Here is an 18,226-nt window from a genome sequence, read left to right as displayed (position 1 = left end):
TACACAATAGGTTTAGAACTTAATCAAGGATAGCAACATCCATAAGAAGTCGAAAATTTGTATAGAAAGCATAATGCTTATTACAGATTTAAATCAACTTTAGAGGTGCAGATATGATTAAAATTCCTGACATATTGTCAAATAAACAGCCATTTCAAATTTTTAAAAATATCACATTTCTAGTTCTATCATATTAAACAAATTCTACAATTTCAAGATTACACCTTATCGATACGAAAAACCTCTTGTAGAGTGTAAAATCGATGGGACACGATTCCAACTTTAAAATATAATGTGTTTGTTTTATGTTACGGACTTGTGAGACGAATATGTATCAAAAGTAGAATAGCTTCGCTTTAAAAGAATTGAAAAACAATAAGATAAATGCCATGAGTAGCATTTAAATATAAAGTTATTGCAATGAAAAACATGACTTAAAAACCAAGCTTATGAGCTTAAGCTTTTTCCCCTTATCAATCACCCGAGTGTGGCCAAAATATTAGTAAACCTTACCTACACAAATTCCATTTATCTTACAGATATTTTCTTCTTATATTCATGTGTTTTATGCCGTGTTAAATGTGAGGAAGTAATGATACTGTTCAAACAGTAAAAAGTTGAGGAGAGGGGATAAAACCATTTGTAACCAGACACCTTATACATACCACTCACACACGTATACACACACACTTACATAAGAGGACGGACAGATTAATATACCAGCAACTAAGTTCATGCTTTAGATAAATTGGTTAAAGGTAAAGGAAAAAATATACAATAAAAAAAGTTTTATTTTCAAGAAAATTAATTAAAGGGGTTTCTAAAAAGTCCATGTATTAAAGAATAGAAAAAAATTGTAACTTTGCTCTTTGGTCAATTATACTCTTATTTTCTAACTATTATTAAATTGTCCCTGACAAAGGTAAACATATCTTTATTTGACTTATCTTTTTTTGGTTAAACATGTAAGAACCATGAGAAATTATGTAGTAAACAAGTACAATTATGCTCATATTTAGAGCAGAAAAAAACAATATTTTGGATTTAAAAAATTGAAATTGATAACCATTTCTGTCATATGTAATAGTTTAATGGATGTAGAATATACGTGGATATTATGACAGGGAAAAATTTTGGTTGATATTTCCTCTGTTATTTATTGGTCAGTTCGTTCATCCAGGAAGAGAGAAGGGGATGGGGTAAAGGGGGTGGAGGCTGGGTCATTATTTTAGTCCGCTAAAAGTTTCACTATATTAGTCGATAATCTGGTTTAAGATATCTAATAATAAATCCAATTATCAATTAAAATTCATATATTCTTTTAAATAAACGGACATACGAAAATTCCCTTACTTAAAGTAGTTGTTTACATAAGTGTTATTTGCTTAAATCTTCGATGTTTTTTAAATTACTAGCCTACAGCTCACGTTGTTCACTGGTCTGTAATGTTCTTGAGAATATTAAATATCCGTACTGGAAAGGTAGAAGGCTGATGCAAATATTAAGGTATAAAATCCGATGTATTAAGAATTTGTAGAGGGCCCGATCTTTCAGGGTTAAGACAGAAGGCTTATTTTATGTTTGCTGACTAATGCATGTATACTCTAAGAATAATATTGTCTGTCGGTCTATCGGTAATGCTCTTAAATAATTTTCCCAGCTTTTATCGAAGATATTTTTTGTGTAAAGATTCAAATACCACTAAGTATCATTACTCGGTATGTCTGTCTTTTGTGCACCCTTTTTGCTTTCATTTGCTTTGCCTTTTATTTTTTTAATTCAAGAGCTTCTATAGTTATGGATTTTGTCATCCTTATTTATCTGTTAAATGTTAGTAGCGAAGTCAATAAATTTAAATTTAAAAAGTTTTACTTTCTGTCTTAAGTGCTCTGAAATAAATAAAATTACTGTAGGAGAAATGTTTATTTTCCCTTCTGCTATTTAATATAGAAGGTTTATTTTTTTGGAAAGCAATGCACTTCTGTACGCCTATAGCTAAAATATTTGTTTTGAATTACATTTTTTATCAAGATTATAATGGAACATTTGCAAAATTCATTTTCCGCTGTTATTTAGTAGCTAATCTCATTTATAATTCAAATGTCTGTCCGTTCGTCTGTTGGCTAGGATTTGTGATTTTCTCATTTACTAATCAATGGCTGTAAAATTGTGTAAATATTCCCAACATAGCTTGCACATATGGACCTCATTTATTGGTCAGTTTGAAAAGGGATTGTATAATATTAATGATCTATTTCTTGTTAATTTAGGCATATTAGAATTATCCTATTGAATTCAAACTCGACAATAAAATTTTTGAAACTGTTATGTCCTTCAATGAAGTCAAAGTCAAAATCTTTTTTTCCATTGCTTTACATAGCTGCTCTATCACGTTAGTATGTCCAAATAAAATATCTTGTATTTAAGCTATTTAATGATATATTTACTTAAATCTTATTTTATACAAAAATTAAATATGTACTTTCTCCCCCCTTTCTCTCTCTCTATCCCCCCGTTCTCTCTCTCTCTCTCCCTCTCTCTCTATCCCCCTGTTCTCTCTATATATATATCCCCCCTTCTCTCTCTCTCTTTTTTCTCTATCCCCTCGTTCTCTCTCTCTCTCTATCGACCCATTCTCCCTCTTTCTTTTAAGAATATTAAGTTGCACATAAAGATTATGACTTTAACGTCTTATTTTATAATATCTGTTTAACTGATTTATTCAGTATTTTTTTGTTTTATCTATATTTAATGTAACAATACATGATATAACGTTTTGCTTAATTTTTTAACATTTTTTAAAGAATATACACCTAATATTTTTCATTTCAAATTTTCGTCCTGAAAGGGTTAATATGTTTAGTTTAATATCAGACCACATTACGGGAGTGTCGCACGAATCAATTTATATTAAAACTAAGTTTTCTTAGATTTACTTTATTATAAATTTAAATTTTCTGTGTTATGAATAGAAATCAAATACTTCAAAGTTATTCAAATAGCAACATGAATTAAAAAAACTGAATTAATGATGCTAAAAGTAGAATAATGGGCCTAATCATTCTGGTCAATGAGAATTTAATAGGGATTATTGGAGCACTATGAGTTTTTAACATTACTTACTTGGAGAATTCGAGCTCGATTATAGACGTTTATTTCCTATATAGATCTGTCATGGATCTTGATGCAATACAGCAGGCCGTTTTGTACATGTTAAAAATTAGAAGATTTCATTAAATAAAAGGGGTATAGTCCTTTCCACGACATCCCTCCATAAGGAGCGATTCTTCGTATTTTTCACAGTAGCTTTTCTCCTATTTCTAGTAATCCCAATAAAAGTAATCGCAAATATACTTAGTAAATAAAACTAAACCCATAGCAACTAAAATGCATTTGAACAAAAGCAACAAATTTTAAAATAAAACTAATGAATGAAAATTTAACTGATTTAATTTTATTTCATGTCATGGTGAGGTGAGTTTCAAGTTTTTAATTGATTTAGTCTGTTTGTCTGTCTGCCCAGGCCTTGGCTGAAAAATATAACCGGTCAGTGAGATTAATTTAATTCAATTTTAAACTTTCCTTTGGATCCTTTTTTTTATGAAGTCAGATTTGACCTTTTTAGGATTTTCTTTTCTGGTAGCATCTTGACTACATTCATTTTCAATGATTTATGTTGATTCTATGACATAATAAAGAAATGTCATTATTTAAATCATATGCATTGAAATTGGATGAAATAAAATTGTTCATTGCTGACATGACATTAGGTTAGTGACATTAGAGGTACATTTTTATCATATTTAAGTTTTTCTTTAAATTAAATAAATTCTTTATGTTTTTAGCCAATAAAATTTTGCAATTAGATGAAAAAGGCCAGGATAGAATTATAAATTAAAGTTTATACACACTAGGATTTTGTTTCTTAGGACTTACAAATTATGAAAATTCATCAAAATTAGTGGAAAAGGAGAATTTTTACAAGCATAAATATGTCCCCAAATTCCCTATCTTATACACAAATATATTGTAAAATAATTGGGGTAATTTAATATAAAAGCAAACACTTTTAGGTCAATAACCGAAAAATCTATATTAAGGAGTTTACATTTTAAAAATAAAACAAGAATTGACAAATATCATACATTAAACAATTTAAAAACTAACTGTTAAAAGATTGTAGACAAGTTTTGCTCATAATATTTTGTAGAAAAAGAAAACATTTTGCTTTTTCATCCAAGACATAAAGGCCTATTTAAGATACATTAAACGGGGGGCTTGAGATAGGGGGGGGGGGTGGGGTGTAAATTGTCGCCAAAATAAAGAAAGTAAAATTAATTAAAAAGGGAAGGCAGCACTACTGGTTTTCTTAAACACTCTTCTCTTAATTCCCTCCTCTCCCTCTTGTGTAATAAAGACTTGTTATTGGACAAACAAGCGACCTATCACAGTCAAGCAGCGTGAGAAGGCACTTTTGCAACAAGAAAATAAATAATTTCTTGTCATTTTTGTTGTAAAGTGCTAATTTTTATCAAAATATAAACAAGCAACAAAAAAATTATAAATGTGTTGACTAAAAATCAAATAAAGACCGTAATATTGTTGAAATTCATTTATTCTTGGCTTTTAACTGGGCAACGCCTTAAACCTTACCAAATATTGTTCACTTTTCCACCTAAATTTGTATAGGAAACTATATAATTAATTAATTTGGTCTTCAACTAGGTTTTTATTCAAATAAATTTGGGTACAAAATAATCATTTTCATTCGAATTTAAACAAGGACAATTATTTTCATAGAAAACAAATAAACAAATTTAGACATAAAGCTAAACAAACGGATAAACCATAATTATGTAGAACCAATAATTAAAAATCTTTTATAATTGTTAGTCAAATTTATAAAATGTAAATTTATAAGATGGTAGATATAAAAATTAACAAACATATAGGTATGTATAGCGAATAGATAGATAAATCACAGATTATTAAGTAGACTAAATAGTTCTAAAGTATAACATAACTTTATTTAACATCTTAATGTGCTTCTGAAATATTTTATAAAAAGGGTATTTTGAGTCACCAATATGGCACAATTTTAGAGTATTTGTTTCAAAATTACTATGGCAAAGATTAAATTTAGCATTTACTATCGTAAATTGAGCATTTAGATAATTTAACCATTTAAATATAAGATTAGAAATAACATAAAAAAGCAAAATATCTTTGAATTTTTTTTTTCAAAAAATCCATGAAAATCAAATAATCATTTCCATGTGCCGTTTCATGTGTAGGGACAAGTGATCACTCCTGCTGAATGCTCGCTCACACAGCTTACACTGAAATGGTTTGTCGCCGGTGTGCTTCCGCATGTGGCGGCTCAGCTCGTCTGACCGCGCGAATCTCCAGCCGCAATCCTGCAAAGTTAAAAGGTTTTGATTTTGTGACTAACATTAGCTAAGTAAGAACAAGTCTGTTTATAAGTAAAAATCTAAAACATCATAAACAAGGAATTAATTGTTATTTTTTATAATGTATCTATCTCTAATGTTACATTTGCCTTATATCATTTAATGAAGGAATTATTTAGTGATCAGGTGAGTGCACAGGGTTTTTCCATGTGGGTATAAACCTTGAGGGCTGAAAAAAGATGAAAGAAGGCCATATTTCGGTTGGTGTTGACTCCAATTCTACACCCCCTTCAGCAAGCTTATGATTTGGTTGTTCTTTTCAGGAAAGCTTTATATATGTCTAAGAGGATGTTATAGAGGCTATGAGGACCATGAACACTTCTTTAAAAATTAATCTAATTGTTAATAACTCAAAATTAAGCCATTTGCGTAAAAATTAAGCCATAAATTAAAGACAAGTATTGCTTAAGTAAATTTGCTTTGTATTATAATTTTCAATAGTTTCAAGCTAAAACAAATATTGAGTCAGAAGGAAAAAGAGTTTATTAACATTACAAACAATATAAAATATCAATATTTAATATCTACTATCATCTACTTTTAAAAGCGGGAACGCCCATAGCCTCTTGCAGAATTTCTTAGAAAGAAATGATGCAATAATAACCTAAAACCACTAGAAGTCATACATAAAGCTCCCCTAAAAGCGTAACATAACCAGACCACCTTTACGAGATTCAGACCATAAAATTACAACTTTGTTAAATAGATTTTGCCATCTTATTCATGAAGATAGGAGTAGAATATTATAATTTTAGCTGGTGCTTGCTTACATGTGAAGACCGGAGCACCGAAACCCCCCCCCCCCCGCTTAGTTTTGACAAAAATCAAAAATAAGGGGGGGGTAGTTTTTTACCCCCCCGCTTAGTTTTGACAAAAATCAAAAATAAGGGGGGGGTAGTTTTTAACCCCCCCCCTTAATTTTGAAGAAAATCAAAAATAAGGGGGGGGTAGTTTTTTCACTGTACAACACGCCAGAAAGTTGAGTGAGGTAAATCAAGTAAATCCAGTATACCAGAGGGGAAACCTTATTACAGGGATATTCATGTTTTGGGGCATAATTTCCTTATTTACTCCTAAAGTCAATAAATAAGGAAATTATGCCCCAAAACATGAATATCCCTGTAATAAGGTTTCCCCTCTGGTATACTGGATTTTCTTGATTTACCTCACTCAACTTTCTGGCGTGTTGTACAGTGAAAAAACTACCCCCCCCTTATTTTTGATTTTCTTCAAAATTAAGGGGGGGGTTAAGTCTTTGCCTTGCTGAGCACTTTTCCTCCTTGCCGTTTTCCAGACATTAAAAAACTACCCCCCCCTTATTTTTGATTTTTGTCAAAACTAAGCGGGGGGGGGGGGGGTTTCGGTGCTCCAGTCTACCACAAGTAAGCAAGTACCTTTTAGCTTAATTAATTTAAGGATATTTCAGGATGTCTATCTGTGTATCTGTTTGTTTGTGTACAGAACATTCTCGCTAACCGTTTAACTGATTTAATAATTTGGGGGAGGGTACCACTACCCTCCGGTAAAATATCGCCCCTTTATAAAAAATGCTTCTTCCCTGAAAAAAGTTTTTTTCACTTTTTCTTTTCAAATTAACTTTAAGACTGCCCCCCCCCCCCCCATCCTTAAGTCCACCCAGAGGCCTCTAGAGGCACGACACTAGTGTATAAATAATAGAACAAGCCTTTCTTGTTAAGAAAAACTTACCTTCCAATTACAAAAGAATGGCTTCTCCCCTGTATGAGTTCTTAAATGAGCCTGAAAAAAATAACATGAGTACTTTATAAAGTATTATTTTACATGACAGTAATGTCGATTTGTAGACAGCTTTTAACGGATATCAAGATGAAAATTAGAGATTTAAATCAGTTTTGTTAGCTCAGAGCGGCCGAAGTCCTGGAATAATGAAACTGGTATTAATTTTATGATCTTATTTAAACAAGTTCATTGAAATATTTCTGTAATACGATACTATACATGATTTTTTCAGTATGGTTGAGAACCAGTTCTAATCAAGCAGAAATTAATCGGTTTCGAAGCCATACTAGAAAAAGTTTCCTCGGATATAAAAAAAAAAATTAAAGCTTTGTTTTGGGTTTATGTAGAAAATTTCAGAGAGAAAATGAAATATTTCAAACCATTTTGCTGAAAATCAATCAACAAATAGAACCATTTAAACATATATCCATTTCTTTTACATTTACTTTGTCCCTTAATACTTGAGAAATACACTCATGACTGAAATATCTTTACTTAAAAGCGTGGGCTGAAATGAGTTCATAAATTCAGAGTCCATTTTTCCAGGGAAGGGGGAGTCAATCCCTCATAAATTAGACTAACTCCCATTCTTCCTACAATAATTTGATCTACCTAAGGCAGATTTTCATGCATAAGAATTGTGTGAAACAACAATTTATCGTCAATAACCTTATCCCAAAATTCCTGATTTTTTAAAGCAATAACGATAAAAGTCTTGCTATCAAAGGGGTCATGAAATTGTAATATTGTCTGGAGACTTTTTTGTTTATTTGGTTTCTGTCTGAGGGTTAAGGATTTTATTTAATATATTTATTTGATGTATCAGTTAGAAAACATTAATTATTTATATATCACTACATTTAGGAAAGATTCATGTATGTGTAATATACAGTGAGAGAAACTGTGTTAATTATAGAGACTGTATTTATATCAATTTTTCAGTGACAACTCTATAGGTCAGACAGTTGACACACCTGTATGTCATAAATGTAAAATTGCTACTACACTAAAAAATACCTTAAGATGTGAAGATTTTGAATAAGTTTTATTACATCCCGAGTATGAGCAAGTATGGATGACGACTTTTCGCACAACCTTCCGTCGTCTTCGCCTGACCCGGGTCTCTTTAGCGGCTGTGGCAGGCACTGTGGATGGTATGGGAGCAGGTACAGGCGGTGTGGGGTAGCTGGAGTACGGGCTGTACCCCTGGAAGGGCGGGTAGGAAGGATAGGCTGCGGTACTTCCAGGGTATTGGCCATAATAGTCACCTGAAACATAAGTGCCTTCAGAACAATTTATGACAATAAACCTGTAAAAGTAGTAAGAACTAAAATCAAGTTATTATAAATTGATAATTAATGAGTCTATCAACAATTTTCACGTTTATGATTTTTATAATGATAATAACAAAGCTATCATGTAAATAGTACATGTCCGAACGCCAGAACGTATTTTTTTTTATACTGAGCTAATTATTAATGTATTAAGGATTTCAAATTTTTAAGAATTGAGAACAAATGTGGTCGTGCAAAGGTTTTACAGTTTTATGTAAAAAAAATTATAAACGTGTGTTCAATGTGCATAATGGATTTTTTATGTGTATAAAGATTATACTGCTGCACAGGACCGCAATTTGTCTTCTAGGCAAAGAAGTTGAACTGACTAAATACGTTTATGGAACAATCATATTTTGCAGCTTTAGACCTTGTCATAAAAAAAAGATATTTTGTTAGTTTTTCATCTTGTCTAGATCTTATAATTTTAGAAACATAGGGGTGTTAAAAATATTTTTTATACTTGTCTACTTAGGTTATTGAAATGCATGCACAATTATTCTTTAGAGTGGGTCTGTACTTACATCACTAGGTGTTAGTTAAGATCAATAAAATAATTTTATGAAACAAACATTTTTAATAATCTTTGGAGTACATTCTAAAAAGTTTTTTTGGTAATTTAATAAAATTTGCTGTTGCTTATAAATATCAACTAGAATACTGTATTTTAATAAAGTTAATGGTTGTTGTAAAGATTCCCTTCCTGTTTAGATATAACCATGTATGTGTGTGTGTGTGTGTCTGTGATTGTGTTTGTGTGCATTACTCATTATTTTTTTTGTAAGGTAAAAGTAAAATTTTTAGATTTTTGTGATAGCAGATATATAATAAGTTGGGTTGAGGGTAGCTTGCACATCTTATATATTAGGCAGATTCAGTAAAATGATTAGCTTATAATCCATTTATGTATCTCCACATCCCTGCCTTTTAGTACATATATCTTATGCCATATGGACCTAGTTATATTTTTGGGTGTATGCTCTGATAAGCTTTACATTATTATTGTCTATACAATTACTGATAACAGCCACATACAAATTAATTTTCATATCATTAACCAAAAATACGTGAAAACCCTGAAATAATTTACCATCACGTTAAAGTATTAAATATCCTTTTGAAAAGAGTGGTAATTTTTTTTCTGAAGCTTCAGATTTCAGTATTTACTGAACTGATTAGGTTCTCTTTTTTTATGGAAGATTCACATAGGTCCCAAGATGGTTTAATTAGTCTAATTTATGTTTAGATTTAGGTCTTGGTTTTAGGCTGTTATCTGTCTTCTTCTTACACCTTTTGAATACAGAGCCAATAGATGCTAAGGGCGCAGAATCGGGTTTACTAGATTAAATCATTTTTATAATTTTTTGTGAAAATAGAAAAAATAGCAAAAAAAAGCTTTTTGACCTAATAATAATCATTTAACCTGCAGGAAGTGGCAAACTTGTAAGCCCTTGGAATATCCTTATTCTTGTTGAATATATGTTAAAGCAAAGGATCTAGCTTTTTATAGAAGCTTTTATTTAGTCCTGGGAAGTATGTGAAAATATTTACCTGGATAAATGTTGAAATTTAGGTTGATGTTGAGATTCAAACCAGATGCCTCCTGATTAAAGAATATTAGATTAGATATAACTACCTATACAATATACATCCTTATATAAAAGTAACAGGATCTGTGTCTGTCTGTGTGAACCGAAATATCTCGGTAACCGCTTAACCGATAAGGTTCTCCTTTGAAATGTAGCTTTTCATAGGTCCTACAAATATTTACATCTATTAGGGGCAAGGTACCACAACCCTCTAGGGAGAAATAACTCTTGCCAAAAAAGCCAACCCCCTAAATCTTTTTTTATACTTTCTTTTAATTAAATTGAAAAATTTAAAGTGACGGGTCAACTCTCCCCCTTCCCAATAAAGTGCCTCTAGGGAGAAGCTGCTAGCAATAAATATTTTAGCTATAATATTATACCTGGGATTAATAGAAAGAATTATGATAGTTATAGTGGTGGATAAGAAGCTGTATAGAATATATAATATTAACTATAGTAACTATAATATTATACCTGGGACGGATAGAAAGAATTATGATAGTTATGGTGGGGTGGATATGAAGCTGTATAGAATATATAATAATAACTATAGTAACTATAATATTATACCTGGGATTGATAGAAAGAATTATGATAGTTATAGTGGTGGATATGAAGCTGTATAGTATATATAATAATAACTATAGTAACTATAATATTATACCTGGGATGGATAGAAAGAATTATGATAGTTATGGTGTGGTGGATATGAAGCAGAGTAGAAAGATGAATGATGGCTGTGGTAACTGTAGTTCACTGGTCCTTGGTCCTGCTGGCTACTCTCACCTAAGAATAATTTTGAGGGGTTATGAAAGATTGGATAAACTCCAAAAAATTTTAAAAGAAAAGCTTACTCACAGTTAGAACAATTACGCCCAACAGATTAAAAGTAAAGCATTTACCTGTAACAAATCAAGCATTGCAAAATTGGGGGAGTGAAGAAATGAAAGTGTAAAGAACAAAAAGAAAATAATCAATGACCATTGCGACCAGGGATAATAGGGGATAAGACAATAAACACTCTAATTATATTGATTGAATTATTAGTGATATAGTTTTTACGCTATTATTAGTTTGTTCAACCCAATCAAGATTGGCTATGGCTCCAAAGTTATGAAAGTAATGAGATGTAGACAGACTTGCATAAGTTAATGATAGAGTAGATTCAATATTTAATTCAAAATACAAACAGTTTTTTTAAGTATTTATTTATATTGGATTAAATGCAGTTTTTGGGTAAATAAGATTAAATATGTATACTTTATTTAGAAATGGTTAAATATATTAGAATGATTTAAAACTACTGATTGATTAAGCTGGAAAGTTCTGAAGTAGCGGGATGTCTATTTGTGTGTGAAAACACCAAAGTAGCAGGATGACTGTCTGTCTAATCAATACAAAAGTATTAATTAGCTGTATAACTCTGAAGTAGCAGGATGACTGTCTGTCTAATTAATACAAAAGTATTAATTAGCTGTATAACTCTGAAGTAGCAGGATGACTGTCTGTCTAATTAATACAAAAGTATTAATTAGCTGTATAACTCTGAAGTAGCAGGATGACTGTCTGTCTAATTAATACAAAAGTATTAATTAGCTGTATAACTCTGAAGTAGCAGGATGACTGTCTGTCTAATTAATACAAAAGTATTAATTAGCTGTATAACTCTGAAGTAGCAGGATGGCTGTCTGTCTAATTAATACAAAGGTATTAATTAGCTGTATAACTCTGAAGTAGCAGGATGGCTGTCTGTCTAATTAATACAAAAGTATTAATTAGCTATATAACTCTGAAGTAGCAGGATGGCTGTCTGTCTAATTAATACAAAGGTATTAATTAGCTATATAACTCTGAAGTAGCAGGATGGCTGTCTGTCTAATTAATACAAAGGTATTAATTAGCTGTATAACTCTGAAGTAGCAGGATGGCTGTCTGTCTAATTAATACAAAGGTATTAATTAGCTGTATAACTCTGAAGTAGCAGGATGGCTGTCTGTCTAATTAATACAAAGGTATTAATTAGCTGTATAACTCTGAAGTAGCAGGATGGCTGTGTGTAGCTGAATTGGCCTAAAGAAGGCTCGACCCCAAATCAGAAGTGCTCTGTTTATGGACTCTCAATATCAACTGACTAACTAAATAAATGTTCTCTTAAATGTTCTCTTAACTTTTACAGAGCAATTGAGAGTAAATGATGTTTCTCCTTTTAAGCCAAAAACTTAAAACTGAATTATACTACATTAACTAATGAGAGAACGTGTTTATAAAAACTTTGGAAAGCTGTAAAATTATGGCAATGTCCCCTCCCTCACTGATCGCGACAACCTGTACAATAAGGGAGTAGCTACGCTTCTAAGAAGTTAAAATTTACCTTCATACTCCTTACTATGGGCAGGTTGGCTATATTCTTTGCTTCCCTCTCCAGAATAGGAAATATTTCTATCCTTGTAATATTCACCAGTTTTATCTGTTTCAACCTAAATATTTGGAAAAGTTTATTCATATTTCTTTACAAAACAAAAGAAAGAAATATCTGAGGTGAATTCTTAAAATACTTTTGCCCCACTAAAATCAGTTTGCCTCACTGATTTTAGTGGGGCAAAAGTTTTTTAAGAATTCACCTCTGTACGTTAATAAGATCTCCTGAACTAAAAAAAAGAAATGCGCTTGTGAAGTAATCTTCTAATTTTAAAAATATTTTATCTCATGATTAGTAAAACTAGTTTTGCTACAAGATTTATTCAATTGTCCAAATATATATTTAATGCTTGTTTTATTAAACAAGGATGGCTACATCCTTAAAAGCAAAGCTTTGAAATAAGAAGGCAGGACTAACTTTGACAGACGTACGGACCTACCCCAATTACAGAAAAGCTTCGATTTTTACAAGTATACAAATATTGTATGAAAAGAAACCTTGTAATTGAGAGGCTGTTGATAAGAAGAATGATTGTGTTGTTGAGTGGCTGCGCTACCCCCTTCCGCCTCTACTTTTACCTCAGTAGGAGGTCTACTTGAGGCTGCTACATTCGACTCACCTAGAAAAAATTATCTGAGGGAAACACAGACAAAGGAGATCACTTTCAAACTAATATGGTAAGAAATGTTCCAATAAGCTTAAGAGATAAGACAATGGACGCTAAATTATAGTACATCCCAAATAATAATTTACAAAATTACCCATAAAATTAAAATTAATAGTTGAAAAAATTACTCATTAATTCCTAATAAAAATACCCATTTTTTAAAGTCAACTAATGACATGGCATGTTAGAAAACTTTAGGTATTAGTATTATTATGAGAAAAGCACTAGAAGCTTTTCTGAACTTTTGAAAAATAAGAACTCTCATGAATCTTTATCTTCAATTAAAGACTACTCAGGGAATATTATTCAAAATGATAATGAAAGACAAAATTTTATTGTTAATCATTTTAAACAACTTTTTAGCACGTCTGTTGAACCAGAAATTTCTTTTGAAGAATTTTTTGAAAGAAATGAAAATGATCCAATTTTTGACCCTTTTAAATTATCGCAAGAAGATAAAATAAAACTTGAGTCACCTATTCAAATGTCTGAACTGGAAACCGTGCTTAAAAATGCTAATTTAAATGCTGCTGTTGGTTTAGATGGCATACCTATGGCGTCAATTAAACATTTTTGGGATTTAATTAAAGATACAATGTTACATGGTTTTAACTATATGGCAAATAAAGGGGAGTTAAGGGGTATGATGAATATAAGTAGAAGCAATTTAATTCCAAAGGGTGGAGATAAAGATCTTTCTAATATTAAAAATTGGCGTAGCATTGGTATACTTACATCTCCTTATAAACTATATAGTGGAGTTATAAATTTAAGATTAAAAACTGTTGTCGATTCCATAATACATAATGCTCAGAAAGCTTATTCGGATCAGTATTTTATACAAGAGTGTTTAATAAATGTATATGAACTGCTTTCAAAATCAAACTCCACAAATTCTCCTTTAGCAAGTCTAATAATTGATTTTTCGAGGGCATTTGATACAATAGGAAATACCTACTTACAATCTGTACTGCATTTCTCTAATTTTGGTCCAAAATTTATTTTAATGGTATCTTCAACATTTAAAAACCGAAAATCTTGTATCTTGACTGATTGCGGTTTAACACAAAATTTTGAAAATAAGTTAGGTATTATTCAAGGAGACCTTCCATCTCCAAATTTATTTAAAATTGCAATTAACCCACTCGTTATAAAATTATGTCTATCAAATACTCTTAAAATTCCAAATTCAATTCCTTACAATTTTAACAGAGATGAAAATAAAGTAAATGTAGCAAGTGGTTTTGCAGACGATATGCAAAACTTCATGGAAGTAAAGTCAGAATCTCTCCAAAAATGTTATGATATTTTGACCAGTTTTGGAAAATTATCAAACCTTAAAGTTAACAACTCTAAGACTCAAATTATTATAACTGGTGGGTTACCTTCTTTTGATTTTATAAGAAAAGTTGAAGAACTTAATTTTGAAATTTCAGACAATTTTACAATTTTAGGTCTAAGCTTGCACAAATCTTTAAATGACACTAATTTAATTTGGGACAAAATATTGGCAAAAGTTGTAAAGTTGCGTAATTTTTGGAATTTATTCAATCTTAGTATTCCTGGAAGGGTTTCTATTATAAAAACATATTTTTATTCACAATTATCATATCTGGGTTCAATTTTTGAACCAACAGACCAATTTTTAGCAGACTTTGAAAGGTGTGTTGTAGGTTTTCTTAAACAAGGGGGAAGGATTGCAAAGGATAGAATTTTTCTTGACTGTAGCAAGGGTGGGCTTGGCCTGCCTAACCCAAAAGAATTTCTCACTAGTCTTAAAGTTAGCATTTTTTTAAAAGGTCTTAAAGCAAATGATTCATGGGGTAAAGAATTAAGACAATTTCTTGCAGATCCTGAAAACCCATTATCTATACAAATCGATAAAATTATTCCAGAATCTAACCCAATTTTGTACAATCTAGTTAAAGCTTTTTTACGTTTTTGTGATTATTATTGGAAATTTAGTGGAAACATTCTCGCTGCCCAAGTTGTTAATAATCATTTATTCAAGGATAATCAGGGAAATATGATTAATAACAACTTCTTTACAATAAACTCATGGTTAAGGTATGGTAATGAACTAAAAAATCTTACCTTAAGTAATTTTATTTCAAACTTTGGCAATGTTTTAAATTATGATGAATTTTGCAGGAAATCTTCCTGTTATGTAACCCCAAATGAATTTCTAAGAATGAAACATAATCTAAGAGTATTTTTAAATAGGTGTAAAACGAAATTTTCTCAAAAATCTGCTTCAATATTGGTCTGTATTTCAAAGCCCAATTTGAGAGCAAAAGATCTTAGATACTTCTTAGATATATCCAAATCTATGTTAACAAATTGTCAACCCGTTAAAACTAGAAACATGTGGCTCAGTAATGAAATAGATATAAATAGAGAATCAAGGTTTATGTGCATGTGGAGATTATCCTATCTTCCCATGAACATAAGAGACTTTGCTTTTAAATTATGTAATAATCTTCTTCATTTTAATGCAAATTTATCAAAATTTAGTGACACTAGTCCAGCATGTACACAATGTACAATAGCTTTAAATCTTCCCACCCCTAGAGAAACTTCTTGTCATTTTTATCTGTATTGCTCATCAAATACAGAATTACTTTTAGAATATTTTAACACTTTTCTTTACCAATCTAATATAACATGGGTTGCCAATTTTGTTTTCTTGGGAGCACCGTCTAATATACCATTCTATAAAGCTATAATTATCAATACAGAAATTATTATTTCAGCTTGGTTTCTTTTTGAATGTAGAAATAAGAAAATTAAACCTGTATTGTCAATGTTAAAAGAGTTTCTAAAGAATTATAGATCAATATTTATGCGTTTTCCTAAATATCAAAATGCATATAATAAGTGGATAAGAGGATAAAAGGGTTAGTGTTATTACAGGGTCATTAAGAAAAACTGTTTTTTTTTAAGTGTAGTAATTCTGTCTTAATATCCGTTAATATTTCTTTCTACTATGTATTTTTTCTAACTTAAACTTTCATTCTCTTTTTTTCAGTTCTAAGCTGATGGCTCAGAGTTAACAGAGAATCAGGATAATCATAGATCCTTGTGTTAATGATAAAGATGCTATTGCCCTCACTCAGACTAGACGACGGAGCACATGAAAGAAACCGAATCTATTTTTATGTAGTAATTGTAAATAATTATCAATTTTATATTTTTGTAATATTTTTGTGATTTTATTTCATAAACTGATTAAAAACCAATAAAATACGTAATAATAATAATAGTATTATTTACAATCCAATTTTCAATCCTCCTACTCTTTTCATCTGTGAAAGGGACAAATGACATTTATCAGCATTCTGTTCATGATTTACAGAAAAATAGGAAACAATAAAACACATATGCATGTCAGAAAAGCAAGCCTGTAAAAAAAACAACGTTTACCTGGTTGATTTGTGTACTCTGAATGGGTTCGAATCTCTGCTTTAGCATAGACTTCATATCCTATAGGTTTAACTGAACTCTCAACCAATTTGCTTTCAGCTCCCGGAGGTGCAGTGGTGGGTTCATATTTGGAAGGAAAACTTGTTTTAGTCGCCTTGTCATGGTAATGGTGCGGATGGTAGGCAGTTAGCTGGCTGCTGTGCCGACCCATGTACCTGAAATTGCCATAATTTGATTGGTTGAAGTTAAAAAGTAACATGAAAGGTCATTTTAAAAAAAGGTATATCAGGAAGACTGACAATAATTTTCAGGGCATGAGGTAAAAATGTCCAATTGCTGAAGAAAATTAACCAAGTAATTTTGAAAACAAAACCCTTATTTCTCGTATTTGTATTGATACCCACTTATAAAATAAGGATGACAACATCCATTAGTAGCGAAGCACAAAATCATAGATGGAATACGGATAGAATCAAGAATAGAAATGTATTGGAGGAAAAAATTACGACAACTTTCTTATGTAGGTATCTTTATTTTTTTTATATTTATATTTTTAGCATAACTGAGAGCCCAACTGCCAAAGTAAATTATATACCGGATGCTCATTGAGAATCTGCAAAAAAAAATATAGCATTTCCCCCCATAGCGTTATGGAATGACTGGCTGACAAATTGAATTTGGAGTTTAAATGAGTTTATTCGCCATTGTTACCTTACCTGTTCCAGTAATCATCTGGATGCGGTAACGGCGGGACCGGATAAGTCTCTGGATATCGACCAGCGGCGGCTGTATAGGGGTCTCCAATACGCCCCACCGCAGACGAGCCATAGGGATCAGCGGCGGTAAAGGGAAATCTAGAACTGTGGTAGGGTTCTATAGACAAACTGCGAGGCGATGATGCAGCGTCGTTGGATGAAGCTAACGCCACCGGCTGTTGCACCGCCGACGTAGGTCTAAACGGCTGAAAAGCAGTGGCACTGCTATGGTCACGGGTAGAGGAAACACTACCGTTTCCGCCATGATAGCTTAACAACGGCAAACTTCTTTCTTTGGCCTGTTCATGAATATAATCTAACGGCTGTGGCTTTTCTGTCGAAACTGGGCCGTTGACTGTAGTTGAAAGCGGATCCGTTCCAATTTGGTTCAAATTACCGCCGTTTGAATACGTGCCTAATGCTGCTTTGTCACTTAAATCCATAATGATAAAACAAACTTAAAGATTTATTTTTCAAATTATCATATAATCATTTATAAACTAATGAAATTTCTGAAGGAAATTGTAGATTCTTCATTTTTTTGAAGCCCGTGTCTCACTTGTTTCTCTGCGCGCGGATTAAACTGCGCTTCACGCACACAATCCCCAATGCCGCAGCAATGGTTCATTTGGGGCATTTATTCACTTGTTAAACGTACATACACACTTATACAGAGAACAGTGGAGTGTTTCATTGTATGCAACCTCTACTTGACTAGTTTGGGCGTATTCTCTGTTAAGAGGTGGGTGCCCCCCTTTACTCGACTCTCAACCCAGACTTTTATGTTCAACTTTAGGTTTATATATGTAT

The 18,226-nt window shown here is 31.5% G+C and overlaps 1 protein-coding gene across 1 annotated transcript; it reads right to left on the bottom strand.

Moving 5' to 3' along the window:
* Window positions 1-4,878: 4,878 nt before the first annotated feature.
* On the bottom strand, window positions 4,879-18,133 carry LOC145313566 (uncharacterized). Its single transcript, XM_080153024.1, has 9 exons — window positions 17,378-18,133; window positions 16,662-16,876; window positions 13,069-13,190; window positions 12,524-12,629; window positions 10,817-10,938; window positions 10,115-10,166; window positions 8,247-8,497; window positions 7,179-7,229; window positions 4,879-5,417 (listed from the first exon to the last, which is right to left on the bottom strand). Exons 1-9 carry the CDS (start codon window positions 17,857-17,859, stop codon window positions 5,259-5,261), a joined length of 1,560 nt encoding a protein of 519 aa, XP_080009150.1. The 5' UTR covers window positions 17,860-18,133; the 3' UTR covers window positions 4,879-5,258.
* Window positions 18,134-18,226: the final 93 nt, after the last annotated feature.

The sequence above is a fragment of the Acartia tonsa genome, chromosome 3 (genome assembly GCF_053477335.1).
Source record: "Acartia tonsa isolate MP-2025a chromosome 3, ASM5347733v1, whole genome shotgun sequence".
NCBI classification, from domain to species: domain Eukaryota; kingdom Metazoa; phylum Arthropoda; class Copepoda; order Calanoida; family Acartiidae; genus Acartia; species Acartia tonsa.
Note: the sequence above shows the minus strand (reverse complement) of the source record. Positions and strands in the feature narration are given on the sequence as shown.